The 24,429-nt window shown below is 35.8% G+C and overlaps 1 protein-coding gene and 1 long non-coding RNA gene across 2 annotated transcripts; both read left to right on the top strand.

Moving 5' to 3' along the window:
- The first annotated feature begins 6,103 nt into the window (after positions 1–6,103).
- LOC126818496 (uncharacterized) lies at positions 6,104–10,800 on the top strand. Its single transcript, XR_007679243.1, has 3 exons — positions 6,104–6,217; positions 7,855–7,917; positions 8,712–10,800. It is a non-coding gene; the product is annotated as an uncharacterized LOC126818496 (long non-coding RNA).
- Positions 10,801–20,515: 9,715 nt separating this feature from the next.
- On the top strand, positions 20,516–24,426 carry LOC126818495 (N-glycosidase Npun_R5314). Its single transcript, XM_050545960.2, has 3 exons — positions 20,516–21,004; positions 22,026–22,177; positions 23,009–24,426. The coding sequence occupies exons 1-3, from the start codon at positions 20,839–20,841 to the stop codon at positions 23,222–23,224; spliced, it is 534 nt and encodes a 177-aa protein (XP_050401917.1). The 5' UTR covers positions 20,516–20,838; the 3' UTR covers positions 23,225–24,426.
- Positions 24,427–24,429: the final 3 nt, after the last annotated feature.

The following is a 24,429-nucleotide window of genomic DNA, read 5'->3' as shown; positions in this document are numbered from 1 at the left end:
CTATAATTATTTACATCATATTTGACCAATTAGATAATTGTGGGTTCAAAACCCAAAGCTACAAAACTGTGAGCATTAGTTAGACAATTTCTTGATTCTGGAAGGGAAAAGATGTAGCAATTCCTATCAGCAGACTCGCTGGATGGGGTTTGAGAGAATGGCTTTACTGTTATTGTACAATATTTTATTTATTTGAAAAGGATTGAACAACAGGCAAAGCCTATATAAATTCTGGCTTACGGTATCCAAGTTACTCGTAGGCCTATCTTCGGTTAGAAGCAAATGACTTAAATGTCAGAAGCTTCGGGAAACGCGAGGAAGTCTGAAAATAACACGCCTTGCATCGGATCGCCTAGAACATGGACCACCGTTTAGCAAAGTAGGCGTTGACTCTGTTGGTCCTTCGGACGTTGACACCTGTCGCACAAGACGTGAACAGGCCAGCAGTAAGAGATGGGCTGTGATGTTTACTTGTTTAACCTGTGGGGGCGTTCACATAGAAGTAGCTGAAGTGCTCAGCTCCTCCTCATTTATAATGGCAATGGGACGGTTTTTTTTAGCGATTCGACGTCCCGTAAAGCTATTCTGGTCTGACCGAGGAACCAATTTTATAAGTTCATTAGACGACATTGAAGTCAAAGCTATTAATGCTGAATTTCCTAATAGTAATGGCGCTGTCTGGATCTTTAGTCCTCCTCACGCTTCTCATATGGGTGGGGTATGGACAGCGTGTGGTTACATATACTCGTCCTATAATATTTTAATGTTTTAGTCCTTTGAAACTTCGATTTCTGATATGTAAGAGTCGTATTTTTGCATATAGGCCCTACATATGTATCAATTCATGTGATGACAGATAGGCAGTCCTCAGACTGGGAGAGTTCTGTGCGTTTATTTGCCTTTATAATTTTGGAGTTATCTCCCTTGAACGTAACTCAACGTCTCGGGATGTTAGTCGCAGCGAGGTCGTCAATACACGGCTTAATCTTCAACTTTTGTTTCTAAATGTAGATCCTTTTTTTTGTTATCTTGATCGTATCATGGAGTAAGTAAACAAATACTTGTAATTATTGCTATGTTTATATGATGGTAGCAATCGGGATTATGTTATTATAGCTTGAACTTTAGTTTTGTCTAAGTTACGATGACCAATGTGCGGTACGGTAAATTTAATGCTTACGTACGTGTCTGGAATATTTTAAAGTTAAGCCCAATTTAGTATGTTATTACTATACATCATTCTTATAAACCAACTGTGTATTTAGTATAAGTACGAAGTTTAGACTGATCCTAAAAACTACGGAAAACTATTTTTGTAATCTCAAATTCTAGTTGTATGAAAATAAGTTTCTAAAGGCCTAGATCTCTGCAGAGAACTCTGTAAGTGTAACTGTAAGGTTTCATTTTTATTTCAGCTTTTTACCACAAACCTTTGTACTGTAGGCTACAGTATTGGTCACTTTGTGTTTTGGTGTCAAAAAATCACGCGGTCTCAATGCGGTTTTCAACCTTATAACCATAACCGGACCGGCGACCCTACTTCTTGTCACGTACAACCGGGGAATCGAAACCACGCCAGTTGACTCAATGACAGACCGTATGATATAGTGCGCACGGGCTACCCCCCCCCCCATTCTATAGGAGCCAAGGTAAAGTTTAAATGACCATAACTTGAGTTATGACAAATTAATTTGTATCTCAAAGTCAAAAAATATAATGTTGGGACTAGTGTCATTATACAAACACAGATCCTATTTTAAGGTTTTATTGGCGGGGTCGACGGTTTCCGAAGATGTGGGTTTGTATGAATCTGGTTTCCGGTGGAATTTTCACCCCTTGGGTTCCGAAAAGATTTCCAAAATTTGTCAAACGGACAGTCTCTGTCCAGAAGTGGAATAAAAACTTCCAGAACTCTCACCACACTTAGGCCAACACTTCTCTAACCATATAATTGACAGAATTTATCATCATCATTATCATTAGCAGTCAAAGAAACGTCCACAATCGATTCAAATGCAGACGAATCATTCATTGTCACCTGCACCTTACTAGTTTATCCCTAGGTTAAAATACGCGGACCATGCGTCACTTGGGCCATCAATGGTGTTTTTGTTTTTTTGTTTGTTTTTTTTTCATAAATTAACATGCAAAACAATAAAAGTTTGAAACAGAACGCGTGGGTGATCAGAAATCATGAGACTGAATACCAAGCCAAATGTCGTGGTCGATGATCCTAGATTGCTGATGGCGCACTTGAAATATTCCACTATTCTGTTTTCTTCCATCTTTGACTTCATATACCTTCTCAATTAAAGGGGTGGTCGATGGGGTCCCATCCCCGTGGTAGACTACCTCTTTAAGTTAGAGGAGACGCCGGCAGTACGGTGAATTAATCTATAATGGATTGGAATTGGAAAATTTGATTTTTGACATCAGATTGACGATTGACACAGCTCACCAAATATTCCTACTCGCCGTCGCCGCGTTACCACAAATGAAGGGCGAAAGTTATTTTTAGTCTTTCTCTATCCCCCCTCCCACCTTTTGCATAGCGATATCTGTTGACTTTTTGGTGTAGAATCGAAGAAAAGGGGATGAAAATACATTTTCTGCCAGGTTTGTGGGAATATTCATGATTTTGAAGCGGAAGGATACGAGAGTTGAGAGGTTGGCCAGGATGAAATGTAAGGCGTAAAATTGCATGTTTAATGGTCTTTACTTCTAGTTTGTGTATCTGAAGTTTTCCATGGTGAACCTCATGCGTGCTTTAATTGAGCAAGAGGTTGCACCATGTTGCTCCATTTGTGATAGAAAGCGTTCTACCCAACGAAAATTTGGGAAAAGTTAGAGCCGGTCATGAGAGACGAGAATTAACATTAAAGTCAATGGGTAAATCATTAGTGATCTGTGCCCAGATTATTAGTCTGGTAGTCTGGTAGATTATTAGTCATTTACGTCAAATGAAGCTGAAATTTGTATCATTTATGAGGTAGCCAATGTTCAATCTGTTATTTAAACATAACTGAGAGGGATTAAAGCGTTAGGGGTCCTATCGACATTCCTTTCGAAGAGATCGAGCTGTGGTCGTGTTGAATCTTTCTAATTTATTACGGAATCGCAATTTTTGACATGAAATACTACATGCTAGTTAAAACATCTTAATATTCGATGGAACGGTTACTAAGTTAATACTAATACTAACTACTCTTAGGTTGACCATCTTTGTTTGATCATATTGCGGGACATTATCTTTAAAAACAAAAAACTGAGGCAGTATGCATAACAATTTTGATATTATAGTTACTTCACTTTTCAACATAGCAACAATAGACAATCAAACTATGAAATCTTCACACAAGCGTGGTTTGTCTTCGTATTTCATATGATATTTATCACGAATGTTTTAGGATAAACATAGCAACAATATTAATAAATATGAATACAAAGCAACAAGTCATACAATATTCATATCAGCCTGCTTTGTATCTGTAACCCATGTATGAAATCAGTATCATCTTGCATTTCCACAAAAACGAACACAATTTTTTTTTTGTAGCTGTAAAAATACCTTTGTTTCAAACAAAATACATAAATTATTAATTTTTGCGACTGAACCGTTTCAAAGAATACGTGAAATTGAATGAAATTTTTGAGTCCCAGTCAAAGGCTGCCAAATTATCATCCATGTACATTAATCGTTCATCGCTAAAATTAAATTATGCGGAAGGTAGTGAAACGTTTTGAGATTTTATCGCTAATGTTTAACCATGCTGAATGTTGTGAAACATATTGAGATTTTATAATAACTGAGTATAAAGGATGTTATGCTGGTTAAAGATACATTTTTAGAGCCAAATTTGCATATTGCAGATCGTTCCTTTGACCTTAAATGTACTATAAAAAATTAATGCGATATGTATTTACATACCAGGCCCATAATCAACTCTCCATAACTTCGGACGGTTTTGATTTTTAACAGATTTATGATTTAATTCAAAAATGACCATCGAGACTAAGCTCTTCTGTAAACGACGATAACTCCTCTCAGAATGAAGTAACTTGACTGAAACTTTAAACATATTCCCCTTTCATTATCTATTTTTTAAACTATTATTGTGAGAACTGTCGGCTCTTTATCTAAATCTTATGAAATATGCATCTTTAATTTTCCCTGATTGACCACCGTGGTCATGCTATATTAATAATACAAGATACCTTTACACCATCATGTTATACAACAATAGATATATTTGAATTTGAATAATTCAAAGACGATAAAGCGAAAGTGAATTCAAATGATACTCAATAAAATCAAGTATATAATATAGATTGAAATAAAGGAGAGAGAGAGAGAGAGAGAGAGGGATGGGGTTTAACGTTCACTCTATACAAACTAGGTCATTTCCCGACTAATACATTTTTCAATTCTATTACAATAATTTGCATGGTCTTTAGCAGTGGGTGGAAACGGGGGAGGGGGGGCGGAGAAAACCCACGAGGTTGGATAGGTGACTATACTCCTTGTCACGTACAACCGGGGAATCGAAACCACGCCAGTTGACTCAATAACAGACCTTTTGATACAGCGCGCACATGCTAACCACGTTCAAATAAAGGAACAAGCAATTCGATACATCCATCGTCCTCCAATAGCTTTCCATACATAAAATAGAAATGCATGGCGTTAGGTCACGGCAAATGCCACAGTAGTCAGCTAATATTCTCGGTTGCTGTGATTCTTTATTATTCTTTGGGTAAGGGGGTGGGGTGGAGGTTGCCCGATTGGTTAAGTTTTGTCATAGAGTCAACTGGCGTGGTTTCGATTACCCACTTGTACGTCACAAGGAATATAGATTCGCCGTCTAAACTCGTGGATTTTCTCCTGCTCCCCTCGTTTCCCCCATAGCTAACGACATTATGTGCAATCGAATTATAGTGTGTCTGTTTCTCTCCTTTCTCTTTCTCCCTCGACTGTTTTGAGTTTGAAATGGCCCACTGACAATAATTGGCTTTGGCTGTTTATTCTATAATAAAGGCCCAGCATACGAAAAAGTACGTTTTCCATGGACCATGTTGCAATATGTAAGTGAATAGCTGGAGATTTTAGAAAATGTTTTGTCTTAGAACTGAGATTTCTATAGAACTGAGATTTCTACTGGTAGTTGAGATTTTATAATATTTGATTTTATCATAAGATGTGGATTAAAAATATTTATTTAATTTTATTTTCTTGGAGTATGGAGGCGGTCGTGGTGTTGTCGGGTAGTTGTTGTAGTTGTAGTGAAGAGAAGGGTAATTATATTTGTTGATTTTTGTCATGGCGGCGAGCAAGATTTTCCATTTCTTATGTTTTATAACATTAAAACATTTATTTCTTTGGGTTAAAGATAAACGAAATGGGGTTTAACGTCCGACTGGACTAATGAAGACAGGCATACGCCATATCGTGTCCTATAGGGAAATTCTGCCCGAGACCAGCGCTAATCCAGCTGCCAAGAATTCTTTTACGTCTCATCCGAATGAGTATACGTTGTCCTGCACCAGTGACAAGGGGGAACCACGCCGGTGGATTTCGGTGGATTTTCAGTATGATGCACATGGAAAGGTCATCTATATCTACAACTTGGTACCAAAAAACCTTCTAAAGCAATTTGTGGTGGGTCTGTCAGTATTTTGACCAGAATACTCAAATAGACTATCGCGAGACTAATATAAGTAAGTATAAGTAAATTTATTGCATAAAAGATTCACGCATATTACTGTAATAGAAGTCTTCCATGTGAGCTATTGCGGGACATTTTGGCTTATTTTCGGGACGCGGGACTCGGAAACATTTTGCGGGACTGTCCCGCGAAATGCGGGAGAGGTGGTCACCCTAACTACTCTAAGGTGAAAGTTTGCCCAGGGTTTAGGAGGCGGCTCGATTAAGAGTAAGACACATAAAATTTAAGACACTTTAATACATTTTCTATAATGCCACAGAAACTTGCACTGTGTAAATTTAACTTCAGAACTTCGGATATAGATAAATCCATAGATACTAATAATAATATGTGGTCACATTTAAGAAACAAACTTTAGTTCAAGTCGGAGACAACTTAAAAGCGAGGCTGGCTGTATGTTTATCCAGTCTCATGTCAATAACTAAAAATTGAGCACAGACTGGATAATCATATATTAAAGTCGCCATTACTTTTGGATCCTGACAGGAAGGAGGGTAAATATTATGACAAACCGAACTAAGGCGTTTAATTTATAATGTGTATTAAACTGTTATCTCATTGCAGGAATCCCTGTGCGTTGAAATTACTGTTCAATATTATCATTAATGATGTTGCCAATGAATCTTATGTTGAAACAACTCAGAAAACTGGCACTGCATGTTTTTTTTAGTGCCAGCAGAATCTTCACGATGGTATCAGTCACGATATCCCATCTCACAATATGACACACCCATCCCTACTGAATGCTAGGTCATGGACTATTAAAAGCTCCATGGCTCGGTAAATGCACATAATATTGATATCAGATTTTTTTTACTTTGTGACACTTTATATAATCAGCTTTCTGTTTAGAGTAGCTAAGTCTCTAACTCAATATCATCCAAAATCTTCAACATTGAAAACGAGATTTATTTGTCATATTAAATCAACATTCATGTTGTGATCTTATCGGAAAAAGATGGGCTTTTGATATCCAATATTTAAGACAAAATAAACATTTTACCATTGGTACACGAATCGTGTACCATAATGCGCTTCAGCCCCAGTTGTATCAAGAGACTCGAGGGACGAGGCTAGAAATTTGCACTCGCTTGAGACTGCTGGCTTATTTCGCCGAACATAACTGATTTGAAATTGGAGTAAAAACGGAAACCATTGAATGTAAATCAGTTTATATACATTCATACTACAGTATGTGTTGCGACCTACTTTTGTCAATTTCTAGGTCCCAAATGTTAGCGATTTAGCTCCTTTAAACTAAAGCAGGGGGTTCTTATTCTGCTATTCACTGACTGGTTAAGTTACTATGAAAACACCCAATTACAGGTACCTTGACTCTTAATGTTTTTATGGGTATTTATTGGCTTAAATGGAGTAGCGAATCTAGAAGCTGGGGGGGGGGGGCAAATCTAATTTAAACATGGTACATGTATATATTGTTAACTATGAAAACACCCAATTAATTACACAGTTGATTTGAGTTGTTTTTATGAGTATACAGTTGTAATTATATTGATTAAATGCAGTAGCGGATCTAGAAGCTGTGAATGTTGGGGGAGGGGAGGGTATGGTTCCAAAGCTAATTAAAACATGGTATATAGTATCGTTAACATTGAAATGTTGAAATGTGACACACCCTGTGTTGTAGCGAAAGGATATTGGGGGAGGGGGGAACCAACCCACCTGAAACTCAGTTTAGTTCACAATGCTCCAAGAATCTAACTCATTCAGAATTTCTTTGTTTTGTTTCCTCGTCCAGAATTTTTATTACCATTGGTCTTGCAAATGCTAGGTTCCCTTTTTACGATTCGGGCTTGATTGAAATTGTGGTTTTAATCGTGAAGTAATCGTGGTGATCTTATCAGGACTCAATAGGGACAATCCTATCCGTAACACATCACAGGACAGTGGGAACCAAGCATTAGCAAGGAATTTGAAAATTTTTAAATTGAGTGGTATTATATTGGGTTTTTTTTTCTTAAAAACTTAACAGGAGAAACAGGAGGTCAACCAGTTGTTCATTGTATATGCAGATAAACGCTGAATGATGGACAAGTTCGAAAACTTTAGCCAACTGAATAATTACCGTATATTTTACACAGACTTTCATGCTTTCAATTTCCATTTTCAGAGTTACAATCTTTCAAGAAGGTTGCTTATAAATTGGTTTTGGGTTTGTGAAATATCTTTACAAGTATGTATAAGTTTTTTTCAGTTCGGTACATGATATTGTGATCAATATATTAAAATTTCTCCCATTTTGATGTTTGGTTGTCTACTTTAACACTTAGTATCATGTAATAGTATCATAGACTTTTGAAAAATCTTTCAAAAATAACATTTAAGATGCATTATAGATAAAAGAGCTTGCCATTCTTGCTACAATAGTTCCAAAATAGATAATTCAAAATTAATATATTGAAAATTTCATTAAAATTATTTTATTCTGAGCAACATTATCACAATTTATATAACATTTGAGGCCAAAAGAAAGATCTGCATTAGGCAGATTTAGCTCTTGCATAATGCATCTTTAATTCATAGTCAATTAAAAGAATACATGTAATTGAAGCACCAGCATCCCATTTTCGTATTATTTTTTTTATTGTTGAATATTCATTTCAATGTTTTGAGGGTAGTTCTTGCTTAAATCGTTTTATTAATATAAAAAGTACAAGAAAAAAATTGAGAGTTTATTAATTAATGTATTTTGGGGTAAACAAAGTACTTGTCTTGTCATGAATGGGAATAATCTGAGATATGCTCTGTCCCGCTATTTTCAGACTGCAATAACTGAATACTTTATAAGAAGCTCAAAATTTCGAAGATTATCAATTTGAATAAATATAACTATATACAACACATTGTTGCAGAATAAGATTTTATGTTATGGTCTGCTGTCTTCTTGTACCCTTTTAATTTGAATAAAATATGATTAAAAGTTCATGCAGAAATTTTATTTGACAAAAGTTCTTTTATTGTGTATAGGTAAACTGTTTTCAAAATGCCATATCCTACCTATCAGGCTCGAGATTCGGATAATATCCGTAAACTGAAACAACAGGCTGAAGTATTGAGAATACATGCTGACATGAGGCGTACTAGACTTAGTGACACCTTAAGAGAACTAGTTGTTTACATCGAGCAAAATATAGCAACTGATCATCTTATACATCCAGAGAAAGAGAATCCCTTTAAACCACGAAAACCATGTCAGATTTTATAAACTCAAACAGTTTTCATGTTTACTGGTCTTCCTCTCTTCTGTGCATCATCAAAGCTGATAGAGGCTATTTATTTTTATTTTTTAAAAGAAAAGACAATAAAAGTTCATAATAAAAAATGTTTATCCTGTAAATAGCATTCAAATGCCAATGGAAAATTACAAAACGAAGCATTTAATATGTAATTATTTGAACACTTGAAAAAGTGTCAAGTTTAGGTACCATACTTACAAGAACACAACTTCAATTTATTGTACAATATATTATAGTGTATTTCTTTTGTATAGTAGTGCATGTGTATAAAAACAGATGTCATTATTAAACTGTGACTTAATTTTTGCCTGAATGTTTTGTATTATTTTTGTTAAATGTTTGCATGTTTTTGTTATACATTGGACTTATCTTCTTTAGAATGTTCCACAGAATATATACAAATTCGAAAGAATTGCATGTATTTTCGATATGAATATGACTTAAAAACATATTTAAAATTGTCACCAACTTTTAGTTTTACATTCACAGACTAATGACCTGTTTTGTTATAAGTCTTAATTTCCTGTCACATCCAAAAAGTGTCAGATATCCATGAAATTTAAAATGGCCACCAACAATTAGACTTCAATAACTTACACATGAATGTTCATAAAGATAAAGGAAGCTATGGTCTACTCTCAGGTTTCTAATGAAAACCAGAATCACATGTATCCTGTGGAAATAGAGGTGATCATGAAATTTATTTCTGGAATTAGAAAGACATATCACAGTAGTACTACCTAATGAAGTCCCTAACATTTCAACTGACCCATCCCTTCCTTGTTATTTCTGTCAGATCTGGTCATTAAATGTAGATCCTGACATTAAAATCTTTGAATTTCTGAAATATTAAACTGCTTTAACAAAGATGGAATCTCAAGCAATAAAATTTTACTTTTTGAATTAATCTGATATTTAAAGCAGATACATGAAAATTGAGTTTGATATTGGGCCATATACATGTATGAAAATTTGATCTGAAATGGAGGCAAATATATGAAATTTGAATCTGAAACCGGAAGCAAATATATGAAAATTAATCCAGCTTAAATTTTCCTAATAATTTGGAATGAGTCCCTGACAGTTGTAATAATATATATCTTGATTGACAATAATATCTTAATTACATTAAACTACTTATTAAAAGATATGTCCAATGTTTGAATAATTGTCATTATTGGTGTTGTTATTATTCTAACTAATATTAAATAAATAATATAATCAAATGTATCTATATATAAATAAAATTTTATGTTGCGTTTGATATAAAGTTTAGAAGTAAACATGTTTAGTTGGATCTGTGATAAATATGTTATTCTATAAATTCGGACATTGAATTTAGCCATTGCAATTTATAGTTTGTTTATTTTATTATGGTTAGAAATTGAAATTTAAATGAAATGAAAACTTTAGTCGTTGATATAAAAAAAAACCCCATTAAAATCACTTCTGTTCATTAGTTTGAACAAATTATTCATATATGTTCCTTGTAGTATTTTGAAGGAAAAAAAATAAAAGCAAATTGGTTTTCATAGACGATGTAAATTTTCTCATTTTGCATGATCTAAATATATATATACAGGACCCGTTTGAGAATTGTGGAGAAACAAAGTATATTGGGTGCAAACATCAGAATTGAGAATTTGGTTGTAGGAATATTCCCACTTTTCAAATTCTTATATATCTGACACAACATATATTTAAATAAATCCAAACTTTGTTTTTACTCAAATTAAAGGGTTCCTGTACCTGTTTCTTTGTTGTCCTTCCTATTTCATAGTGTATTTTTTTCTGCAAATAAAAGTGTTCATTATTCTGTATTTAAGTTAGATTCTGCATGCTGTGTTTGTAATGTTATGTAGTAACACAACTCCGGTTTAGGTAGTAGAAGAGAGCCAGAGGTGTTCACTTTATTATAGTCTTACAATGCAAATATTGACCACTTTTTTAATTTGACTAATATACTGGTGATCTCTTAGATATTCTCTTTCACTGCAACAAATGAGTTGAGAATATTACTTTTAGGACTGTCGACATGGATCACATCATTGCACAGTTTTTAAATGCAAATATAATTTGAGAACAAGAACAGTTGATGTAAAATACTGTTTTGATCAAAAGAGACTTCTTGTCAATTTAACCCAAACTTTGAAACGGCATTGGTCCAAATCTTGCAATATAATGAAGCATCTTTTGACTGGGACTGAAGCGGTCTTTACAACAACCTAAAGCATGAATAGATATATGTTCACTGACAGAATAATAACTCTGAATTTTGATAGGGTTCCTCCTGACCAGCCGTACAATTCCCAGCAGTTTTGAAAATAAATCTATCCCCCCCACCCTCCTGCGCACGCAAAGAGAAAAAAAAAATGACCGAAAAGTTTGGTGGAAAAGGTAACAACTCTGTAGATCCCATTGTGCAATTATAAATTTCAATAGAATTCCTCATTCTGCAAGTTTGAATAGAAAAATCTAATTACATGTTTGGGTGACCAGTATAGTGTTTTCAAGTTTTTACTGACTGACGGATACAATATCTGTGTAAAAATTGTGGCACAAGTCTTTGTGAAAAAAACAATCCCCAAAATTCTTACTGCCAATACTGGTGGAACATTTTGAATTTGATGTCAGGAGAAACAATTTAATTTAAAACTAGTGCAATGAAATTGGGTTCCAGTTCAGGTAAGAGTTGTTTGAAAACTTGTTAGATTATAGAAGTGTTCCCTCAAATGTATCCAGATCACATACAACTTGTACAACATTCTGGAACATAATATACATATTAGGTTATAGTCATAATGGGGGGGGGGCTGGATGACCAAATGGTTAGCGTGCTGTATCATAAGGCCTGTCATTGAGTCAACTGGCATGGTTTTGAATCCCCGGTTGTACGTGACAAGGAGTAAGGTTGCCTGTCCAACCTCGTGGGTTTTCTCCGGGTCCTCCCACTGCTAAAGACAATTACGCGCAAGCAAATTATTGAAATAAAATTAAACCATATGTTAGTCCCGAAATGGCCTAGTTTGTGTCAAGTGGACGATAAACCCCATTTCTCTCTCTCTCTCTAGCCATATTGTTAGTGTCCAGAGTCTGCCTCCTCCACTAATTCTGCTCTCTCAAATACAGATATTAGTATTTGAGAGTTATTCACAAGAAATAGTATCTGCCATGAAAAAGATCAATCATATACTATTCCAAAAAAGTAGGGGATATTTGATTTTTAAGTGTTATTAAAGTCACCTAATGAAACTGACGAAGAAACAAATGACAAAATGAAATGAAGTTCACATTCATTGATTTATTCCAAATGATCGTTAGACTAAGTAAGGCACTGACTGACCATTATAAGGGTAAAATGATACCCGGGGTCAAACAGCAAAGTTACCACAGCATCACAACCAAGTCAGTAACGGGTAAATCCTCCTCTGTTTGCCAAACAAGCATTGATCCGACGTGGCATACTCCTAATGAGACGTCTAAGGTCATTTTGGTCCAGATTGTCCCATTCCTGTTGCAACGCAGCAGCAAGTTCTTGGACATTGGCAGGACGTTGTTGACGTTGACGTAACCTCTGTCCAAGCATGTCCCAGACATGCTCGATGGGGGAGAGGTCGGGACTCAGTGCTGGCCAAGGTAATGTGGTGATGTTCTGTTGTTGGAGGTAACCTGTAACGATCCTGGCCCTGTGACATCTTGCGTTGTCATCCTGGAAGATGAAACGGCGGCCATGACGTCGTGCGAACGGCACAACATGGACTGCCAAGATGTTGTCCCGGTAGTACTGGCCTGTAACACGCCCTGCAACAACATGTAAAGCCGTTCTTCCAGCAACAGTGATGCCTCCCCACACCATAACAGAACCACCCCCAAATCGATCATGTCTGATGACGTTAACGTCTTGGAAGCGCTCGTTTCGACGACGCCACACCCTCCTACGTCTGTCCAAAAAATCAACAGTGAACCTTGACTCATCTGAAAACATCACATTGCTCCAGCGTCGATTATCCCAGTGTTGACGATCCCTACACCAACGACGTCTTGCCTGAATGTGATGATCTCTCAAACAAGGGATCACGCGAGGACGTCGGGCGCGAAGGTGACCCCTATGCAGTCGATTCCGAATCGTCTGGCCACTCACTCTCACACCAGTGTCTGTTTGAAGACGAGCGCTGATCTGATTTGCTGTGATGACACGATTTCTCAAGGCCAAGGTACGGATAAATCGATCCTGGGCTTGAGTTGTCGCCCTTGGTCGACCTGAGCGTGGTCTGTCCTGTACAGATTGTGTATCACGGTATCTGGACCATAGCCTGCTTATGACAGACTGAGAAACATTCATCGTCCGCGCCACAACCGCCTGTGTTGTGCCGATCTGTAGCATGCCAAGGGCACGTAACCTTTCATTTTGGGTAAGCCGACGCATATCAAAATTTGTTTTCTGGTCACTAAAACAATTAAACTGATGTTTCCACCCTGGAATTCAATGCCACAATGACTGTAACATTCAAAGTCAGAGTCGTGCAAATCTTGGGTTGGACCCCCATGATGATCCCAAGCATCACCTGCATTCCATGCGGTATCTATTGGTGCGTTTGGGCGTCACATGTAACTGGAAATGTTTCTTCTGTTAGGTTCTATAGTGACTTTTTTCGTAGTCATTTGCATATTTTAGTATTATGCCCCCAAAATCAAATATCCCCTACTTTTTTTGAATAGTATATAAAATATTATCTAATAATATGAGTAGACATTGACTAAGTTAATTAGTGCTTGTGTGACATATAAACATTTCTGACTCATTTATAGTACAGTGTATGTTAATTTAACCAACTGGCAGACACACCTGGCCAAAATAGTTTACAGGTACAAGGGGTATAGTTTCACCCTTACATTTTTAAGTAGTCATTTGTTGCCATCATGGGTATAGAAACTTGTTTGAGTTACATAAATTCTAGCCTACTGTTAAATGTTTAGCCAGAATCTATTGTATTTAGAGGGTCCAACAGATGATTGAGGGGACTTCTCTTAAAGCTGGGGGGTTGGATGGCTGAATGGTTAGCGTGCGCGCGCTGTATCATAAAGTCTGTCATTGAGTCGACTGGCGTGGTTTCGAATCCCCGGTTGTACGTGACAAGGAGTAGGGTCGTCTGTCCAACCTCGTGGGTTTTCTCCGGGTCCTCCGGTTTCCTCCCACTGCTAAAGACCCCTACGCGCAAGCGAATTATTGAAATAAAATTAAACCATATGTTAGTCCCGAAATGACCTAGTTTGTGTCGAGTGGACGTTAATCCCCATTTCTCTCTCTCTCTCTCTCTTAAAGCTTTGGTTCTTCCCTCAACTTTGGCAAAGTCAGCAATGCCAATAACATACATTTGTCAAAAATTAACCTGTGTTACGGTAGGCCTACAGGGTTTGATATCTCATTTTCCGCAAAAAATAATTTGGATACAATCTCATTTGCACACCCCAAACAACGCTTATTTTAACCAAAGGAGAATACCTCTAAAGTATTTTTGGCTCTTTAAATTTGGCAGGGGCCCTTAATGTCATATTTCACCTTGATGCATGGTTCTGAAAAATAAAATAAAATAATGCCAAACATAAATACATTTTACATTTAACGTGATAACCATTTTCTTCTGGTCTTAACTGAATTTGAATGAAATTAGAAATAAAACAGTGGTGAATAAAGCAAAATAGACATATATGCCTAAACAATATCAGTTTTTTTTTTACATCAATTTATTTTTGGGCTAAAATATATCATATACATATCATGATTTATATCCTTAATTAATAGTGTTCTTGTTAATTACGGTTTTTAGATAAATCCGCTTCATTATCAGCCAAGGGTTATCGATTACTTTGGTTACCGTAGAAACCGAACAAAGAACACGAGATTTACGGCAGATGTCAGCAGGTCCGCCATCTTTGAAATCAGTCGGAGTAGATAAATTTGCGAGGTGCATTGCTAAATTCCAGAGGAGAGGTAAAAGACTTTTTCTGAGTATTTATTCGGATAATTTAGGTATAGGAATTTTACCACCAGTGCAGTAAACGAAAAAAATGGCATGTGAGCTTTGCAAATAAGACGCTAGACCGAAAAGGTCTAAATATTATGGCGGAAGTTGGTTGTTTCTATTGCGGAGAAAAATATTTCTACTTGTGATCATTTTTGTTTCTTATAAACTATGCATTCTTGTTGATATTCTGTCGTTAATCAAACAATTTTTCTGGATTCAGATGTAAAATGTATGAATGAATTGAACAGTTTACTTGATTTATTATGAAGTATCAACTCTAGATTCAGTGTACAATATGGAATGGGCGTTATTTAGGTCAACGTGAAATACAAGCAGACGGCGGTATTTTCCTTGTCAATATCGTTTATATACACATCAACATTTATATTCACTTCGAGTTGTAATAGAAATACTTGAATATCGAATAATTTGTTATAATTGAATACTATAAACCCCAGGTTCATGGTGGCAGTGGACAGAAGGAAAGGTCAATCTTGATGCGAAATACATTTAAACTGAGCAATATAGAATTCTGAAGGCCCTACGATTTTAAACATATGGGGTTCTACATGAAATTCACTGACCAGTTAATATCCCGATCAACTGACCTAAACAGGACAGGAACGATTTAAGGTTTTATACCAGTGTGCTTATAATATAATAGTTCATAAATAGATTATAAATGCAAAACGAATATTGAAAATTTCATTCAAATTACTTTATTCTGAACACAGTTATCACTGTTTGAAATTTGGACAAGATGTGGCACAGATTGTTAATAGCGATGGAACTTGTTATTCTATTCGAGAGTTGGTCTCTATTCACCATTTTTAAATTAAATCATTAAAGATACATTAGTTAAGAGTTAAATCTGCCAATTGCAAGTCGTTCTTTAGGCTTCATATGTTACAGAAATTATTAATTAGACCTTTACATGTATTTACATGACAAGCTCAAAACCAACTCTGTAGACCCTTGGCTGCAGCTTGGATTTAAACAGTCGTCCATTTTATAATTAAATCAATAAATGACTGATCAAGCTGAAGTTTACTGTTACAGTGTTAGTCACCGACATAACTACTGGAGGTGCGCCAATCGAGCATAGCCATTGAGAATGTTACTTAATAATTGAGAATATTTGGGCGGAGCTATCGTCTGTCAATGAAATGATCGGCAATTCTCGGAGACGTTTAATGCTTATTTCTAGTCCAAACCTCCAACAGTGACAATTTCGTTCAGAGTAAAGTAATTTGATTGCAATTTTCTTTTATCATCTATTTTTGAATTATTATAGCAAGAATGGCCAACTCTTTAATAAACTTTTAACTAATGTATCTTTAAATGGCAACCATGGTTTAATACATTTAAATCAACCCCATGTGATGGTCTAGAGGGTTGATTATAGGCTTGTCATGTGAATAAATGTCTTAATTATAGTTTTTATGACATTTGAACTAAATTGAAGCCAAAATAAAGACCTACAATATACAGAATGTACGCTTACATAATGCATCTTTAAGATATACATTATCAATTAATCCTAATGTATTCCTATCAATTAAGATTTCTCTTTAGACTTGATTATAAAAAATGCAACAGAGCTACTTGGTAGGGCGATTACTGGATTGGCAATGGTTGGAATAAATACGAAACACGTACAGCAATATACATGTATTTTTCTTTTCAATCACGTTGTGTCCTTGTAACTCCCACATTTGACTTTTATTAAATATTTTAATAAATACTACTTGAGGTATAGAAAGAAGTGTATACCTACCAATAGAAATCTTCAGAATAAAACATATATCTAAGCTGGAATTTGCCCTAACAGTAACAGATTCTAGAATATTGATTACATATTGAATAAGTGTATCTAACTGAAGCGGATGGGATACAATATTTTAGACCTTGGGCTACAATATCTATGTTTGGTTGATTTTTTTTGATGATAAAAGGGCATAAAAAAGAGATAAAATGCAAAGGCCTGTAAAAATAGAAATGAGTGTGTTAACCTTCAGTGACTCATTATTTCTAGCAAAACTAAATAGTAAAAAAAATAGGCTTCAGTGACATTTATAACTAAGAGGACAAAGAAAGATGTCCAACACAGACAAGTTATCTAATGGATTTCATGCACGTAAACATCCACAACAACCAAAAAGTAATGTGGAAGTCATATCAAAAGAGGATCAGGATAAAGTGTATGTTTGAATAATAATATTGGCAGCACACTTTTATTCAGATAGTCAAGATAGATATGTGGAGATCTTGATAATGCATGCATACACCTACATGTATATGTGGAATTGCTATCTGTATGATGAGACTAATTACATTACATATACTTGTATAATTCTATATCGATAATCTGTTTCAAAATTCTAACTTGTGTTTTTCCACTATCATTTCAGATCCACAATGAATAAACTACAGGAGGGTCTTCAGCAGCAGAGGCGTTTGATTGAACAGTTAAGATGTGAGGCACAGATCACAAGAATGCGAGTTTCACAATGTATTGAAGATTTGGTCAAATATTGTGATAATTGGGCAGAAGAAGATGTCTTGATTAAAGGATTCCCCAAGCCTAGTGATAACCCATTCAAGGAAAAAGGTGGATGTGCTATATTATAGAACAGTGAAGTCTCTAGTGAACATTTTGTATTTCATTGAGGCAATACTAAGATACTGTATAAGCCCTTCAGCCTGTGTCTTTTATGTCCATATACATAATATAAACCTAGTCTCCTGCATGTAGCTTGGATATCCTCCGCCAGCAGGGGTACATTATATCTTTTATTTTTATTTTCATTGGGTTTTTGTGTTCTTTTTATTGCCAAACTGAGATTAACTTTTTAGTTAGTTTTAGAACTTAGTTTTGTGAATTTAAGGTGCAATAGTTTGGAAGTTAACTTATCTGTTAGCTTCAAACACAAACATGGTGTATTGTCAATTTTCAAAAAGAATGGATTTTGATGATTTTTAGAATTATTTGAATCAAAATATGTGCCAGTGTCACACTTTACAATTATAATATAATTAACTGACTTGTCATTTTTATGAATACTGTTTTAGGGTTTTCATTAATAGGCAAGTGAAATCCATGTCAATTTTTAAAGAAATGATAGTTGTGTACTTTTAATTGTATCTCATTTTTTTTTGCTCATTAATTTCTTTATTATTGTATTGTAACTTATATCATTAAAACGTAAGGTTGTAAAATCATTTACATAAAGTGTTGTTTTTAAACGCCCACATTTTAATGTGATCAGAATTATATTCCAACTTCATCTGTCCATATGTAAGCACTTTATTTGCTGTAATTATTAACCTATCTTTCTGAATTTTATATTGGTTATCTATGATATTGAAAGGAACACTGCTATTGATAAGGGGGGTTGGATGGCCGTTGTATCATAAGGTCTGTTACAGAGTCATCTGGTGTTGTTTCGATCCCCCGGTTGTACGTGATGAGAAGTAGGGTCACCTGTCCAATCTCGTGGGTTTCCTCTGGGTCCTCTGATTTCCTTCCACTGTTAAAGACTGTGCAAGTGAAATATTGAATTAAAAATTGAATCATGTTAGTCCCGAAATGACATAGTTTTAAACCCCATTTTTCTCTCTTCGATATTGATAACTGATAGGGTTATTCCCCTTTGTTACTAAATCATGTTAGTACCTATGAGGCTTCAATTATGATCTGATCTGTTTGATATTAGCGTATAACTGCTCCAGGGCCGTAACTAGCTCAGAGCAACGAGGGGGCAGGAAGTATTTTCAGGGGTGCTGTAAAATTGACGGACAATATATATCTATTGTTTTCATGGGGGGGGGGAGCCTGTGACCCCCCTAATTACAGGCCTGAACTGCTCGGACAACTTAGCTACTGGGTTTGTGGGTGTTTGTCTATAGTCTGGTGAGGTATCTTTCTCTGATACAGTTTTGGAGAGTTGTCTTCAGCGATTGACATGTCAGCCATAGTATAGGGGGGGAGGGATTGGTGATGTAGCCTTACCAAATGTGTACAGAGATAGTGATGGTTTTCGGGCAAAATGAGCCATTTTCTATCACAAATTTGTTTTTTTAGTCAATAAATCCAAGCAAAATATTTAGGGAGCTGTATGCTTATGAGAGGAGCAGAGAAACTGGCAAGGAAAAAAAGTGTCTAGTCATTTGGTAGGGAGGAAAAACTGAGGTCAACTGTATACTCGTTGGAATGTACTTTAAGATTCCTATTTACTATTGGAATTTGACCAAGAATATGCCTGTCTTCATTAACTCAGTTGATTCATCAAAGGATGAGGTTAAACCACTATGAATTAAATTTCCAATTGAAATTCAATCATACCCATTTAATGCCTATCATTTCACAATTCATTCACTAATGTTTGAATTTGTTCAAAATTCTGTACATAAACAGAACAATTACATACACGTTATATGACATTTCTTGGATAATTCCCATATAATTCATGGAAAATTAGGAAGCTAAAGTGGCTCAGCGAATAAGGCATTGGGTTCTAGTACAGTTCTGGCTAGGTTTCCCCTGGTCAGAGGTGCAGTATGCAGGACCTGCCAAGAAACAGCATCTAGACGTAAAGATGGGGCGGAAAACTGTTGGCATTTGAAATATTAGATCGAAGCACTGCTGTACAGGCAAAATTTCCCTATGCAGCCCATCTTGACACAAAAAGAAAACAATCTGTGGAATGTTGTCTAATTGAGTATTTTACTTTTTCAAACATCTTTATGGACTCAATTTCGAGTCAAACAGCATTTTGTTAATGCCATGATCGGCTGTGCATTTTAAAAATTCTGGCTCTAAACGACAACAATTTTTTTAATAAATTTATAGGATGTACAGAATCAAATTTCATTGATATAAACACCTCATTGTCGTATTGCATAAAAAATAAAATAATAAAACCAGCTTATATCTGTAAATTTCTGCAAAAATGCCCTTATTTGGCTATAAACTTTAAATTATTCAAAACATCCAAACATCTTCCTGTACAAATTGTCAGAAAACATTGAATGGGTTTTGACTGTCACAATATAATTCTTTTTGTATGCCAGGTTAACGGACCCTTGTTTTTTCGCGTCAAATCACGAATATCCAATGAAACCTGGTAGAAAATGCAAATTCAAACACCCATTTCGATTCTGTAATAAAAGTCAACGAAAATTGCAACACAACGGTTAGAAGACAATATTGATATAAAATGCGGATGCTGGAAATAATTACTTAACTACTACTCCATATCATTTTTGAAGAGCGGTATATTTTGCGATCATTATTCTACAAAATACGTGATTTTATTTTTAATCCATTCATTCATTTGGGCAGAAAAGTAGAACGTGAAACCCTAATTCATTCATTCATTACGGTTAATGCGAAGGCAAGGAAAATAAATAAGCCCAGTAGATAGCCAATATATGTACCCATAAACTAGGTCAAGTATAGATAACAAACCTTATCTCTCAACCGTGTTTCAAGTAAGACACGGATATGAGGTTTGAAGCCAATCAAAATTTATTCCAGTATAAGGAGCTTAAAGATTATTGAATATTTGCAGATACCGTCAATGGACGATTCTCTATCAATGACGTGCTCTAAAAATAGTAGATATAGGATATACATTACGCATACACAATGAAACATTTCTATTTCAGAAGCCAAATCCTTTATTATAGTTTATTGCAAGCGATTGTGAAAGGATTTTGTCATACGTTGGTAGCCATAAATAACGTTGGTCTATAAATTGATTATTACAGGCTAATACATGTTACCGGAATATATTTGATCTCGAGCTGTTAAAGAATCATCATTCTATAATGGCAACATCCACGCCTAAGGTTTTAAGTAATGGTAGTGGGAAAGGTAAATTCCATTTCTTTTGGCAAAGTCACTCAGTATTTAGTCAGTGGTATCCAGCACGATTTAGTGTCGACAATATTTACTACAGCTCTGCAGAACAATATATGATGCACCAGAAAGCAGGTAAGGTTGAGAATAGAAGAGCAAAATCGCCTTTTTAATTTAAATGAGTTCTTGGCAGCCTATAAGAGGAGGTCAAAATCAAAACCAATTCCCACCAAGATCAACCAACTTCCTCTCTCCTGGAGTCTGAAGGTTATAGCCAAGCTTCTATATGACTTATACAGGGGAAGGGAAGAGGGATGTACATCAGTTTTAATGATTGAAAGACATGAAGTGAGCACCAAAGGTGTGAGTTTGCTAGGGGATTGGGGGCATACTCAATAACCAAGTAAATTTTGGCTCCATTCAGTAGGCAACTGTCAGTGAATTTGGTATTAAATTTGAGCTGAATGGTTGGATGAGTTTGTCTATTTTTATCAAATACAAAATTTGATTATCTTAACATTGCATAAGGGTCATAGGCGTAAGTGCCGATTTTCCTTGGGGGCCTGTATCATTTTTGCCTGAAAAATATGGCGGCAGCGCCCCAAAATTGATCCTAAATGTACACAACTTTACCAGATTGCTCCTGATCAACAATTAGTGAAATTCGCTCAGAACTAAAATGTTTACATTGTGTATTATTGATCACATCTAATTAATAATTATCGTATATATACACTCCATTCTAGTGAAATTAAACATGTAATACCACAACAATCTGAATCGAAATCGATCTGTGTACAAAATTTTTCATCATTTAGCCACTACCTGAAAAATTTGATGAGTGCCTGAAAAAAATTGTTTAGCCAGATTTAGTATGCCTATGATAAGGGGTCAAATTGATGAGTAAGCTAAAGTACAACAGACATTTGTTGGCTATGATAATTCTCAAGTGGGTGATATTTTGACTTTATTTTGTGGGGTTTTTTTTTGAGAGAGGGTCTCTACCCCTACGCTCCACCCACAGTCACTTTATATTGGAAAATATTAGCATAACCATAAAGTTGCACTATTTGCTTCGCCATAAACATGTATTACAAGAATGACCAACTGACATTTCCGTTTTGGACAATTTGTAATGTACAATATATGCTTTCAGTTCTTTTCAAAGATAGTGAGTCAGCTGACAAGATTATGAAAACGAAAGATCCCAAAACTCAAAAAGACCTCGGAAGAAAAGTGAAGAATTTTGATGGCAAACTGTGGAATGAGAATTGTGTGGATATAGTTAAACGTGGTAACTTGGCTAAAGTAAGTTTTTATTTTTAAAATACTGTTCCAAATAAAACAGTTTCTTTTGAACGACCTCTTCCCTGTGGTGTGGACGTCCATTGTCATCACCATTATTGTTCCGCCACACCTGTTTGAACAGAAAGCACTAGTGTCTACTCTTTTTAAAATGAAATATGGGGTTTACTGCATCGAGTTCATGAAAATGTGCATATATCATACAGTGTGCGGGGGGTTGGATGGCCGAATGGTTAGCACGCGCGCTATATCATACGGTCTGTCATTGAGTCAACTGGTGGGGTTTAGATTCCCCGGTTGTACGTGACAAGGAGTAGGGTCGCCTGTCCAACCTCGTGGGTTTTCTCCGGGTCCTCCGGTTTCCTCCCACTGCTAAAGACCCCTACGCGCAAGCGAATTATTGAAATAAAAATCAACCGTGTGTTAGTCCCGAAATGACCTAGTTTGTGTCGAGTGGACGTTAAACCCCATTTTATTTTCTCTCTCTCTCTCTCATACAGTGTGCCATCCGCCTACTCTTCATCAAACTTCAACTTTCAAGGGTTCTTATGTGCACACCTATGTGTACACAGGACCTCGGTTTAGGTCTCATCCTAATGACTAGACACTGTTCCTTGCTAGACCTCCTTCCTTACACATTGAACCACTGTGGCACCTACTGTTTTTATTTGATATACATTTTTAAATTGCTTTTCTAATGATACTTTTGGAAAACAGATACTAATACATGTGGGTGACATGTACATTTCCAAACGTTGATAATGTTGGGGAACATTCTTCATGGTTTTAAATATTAAAAATGTGTTTTTTAAAATGAAATTTTAATATTTTCAGTTTTCACAACATGAAGAATTGAAAGAAATTATGTTCAGTACTTATCCAAAGATTTTAGTAGAAGCCAGCCCTCACGATCAGATATGGGGAATTGGACTACAGGAAGACAACCCGCTTGCATGGGATCAAAATACGTGGTGTGGAAAAAATTTATTGGGCTTTGCTCTCACAGAGGTGCGAGACCAGTTAATGAAAGAAAATGTTAGCGAAAAATAACATCTGGTACCACTTTCCATCATCTAATTGTTATGTGACAAGTCCACTTGCTGTGGTTACTGGATTTAGTATATTTACATGATATTTTCACTACTAATTAGCATCTTTAATAGGCTGGTTGGCACAGAACTGTAAGATGTCAATCCTCATTTCATTTCATTTGTATACTGGCATTTAATAAAATCATTTAAGGTGAAATCTACAGAAAAATCAACAAATCTAACACTGTGTTTATACATTAATATGTTCAAGCTTGGTTGATATAACAGTGTGTGTATAGGCCTACAGTTTTCTTTTGAAATAAAGCAACAACATTCCAGACTCTGAGATTCAACATTCTCATAATCGTTCATTCTTTATGATCAAATAAAGGTATTCAGCAAGTTTTTGAATGCCAAACTTACACAAAGTTGCACACTGATGACTATAGTCGAGAGAGAGAGAGAGAGAGAAATGGGGTTCAACGTCCACTCGACACAAACTAGATCATTGCGGGACTAACATATGGTTTAATTTTATTTACATAATTCGCTTGAGCGTAGGGGTTTTTAGCAGTGGGAGGAAACCGGAGGCCCGGAGAAAACCCACGAGGTTGGACAGGCGACCCTACTCCTTGCCACGTACAACCGGGGATTCGAAACCACAGACTCAATGACAGACTTTATGATACAGCGCGCGCACGCTAACCATTCAGCCATCCAACCCCCGACTATAGCCGATGATAGATGCACATAAAATGTATTTTTATACCACTTTGAATGAACCAGGCCACCAAGGGCCTTAATCTACCAATGAATACTCCAAGGGCTAATACTGGTTGTTTCCCATCAGTTTGTCACCCACAAAAATGTAGTTTTTCTATTTAAAGCAATTGTTTCTTTTCTCCTTTTCATGCCTTGTGATGGCAATTTGTGTTTACTTTATGATCTAGAATAACAGACAGGCATTTGAATTTATATTTTTTGCCAGCTTTTTGTGAATGATTGTGAAGCAAAAAGATCAGTGTAACGGATGTTGTGAAAATTGTTGGGAGTGCAATATGCCTACCCATCAAAAATAGAGCAACTGTCGAAAGTTGACAGTGCTTTTTTTATAATCATAGTTGGCAATGTTACATTTTCACGTTTATTTTTTATATAAAATAAAGACATATATGTTGATCCTGAATTGTTTATTTGATAAAATAAAGTTATGAGATTTTCGGT

This window comes from Patella vulgata, chromosome 4 (assembly GCF_932274485.2).
Source record: "Patella vulgata chromosome 4, xgPatVulg1.2, whole genome shotgun sequence".
Lineage (NCBI taxonomy): Eukaryota > Metazoa > Mollusca > Gastropoda > Patellidae > Patella > Patella vulgata.
The sequence above is the reverse complement of the archived record's forward strand: the minus strand, read 5'-3'. Positions and strand labels throughout refer to the sequence as shown.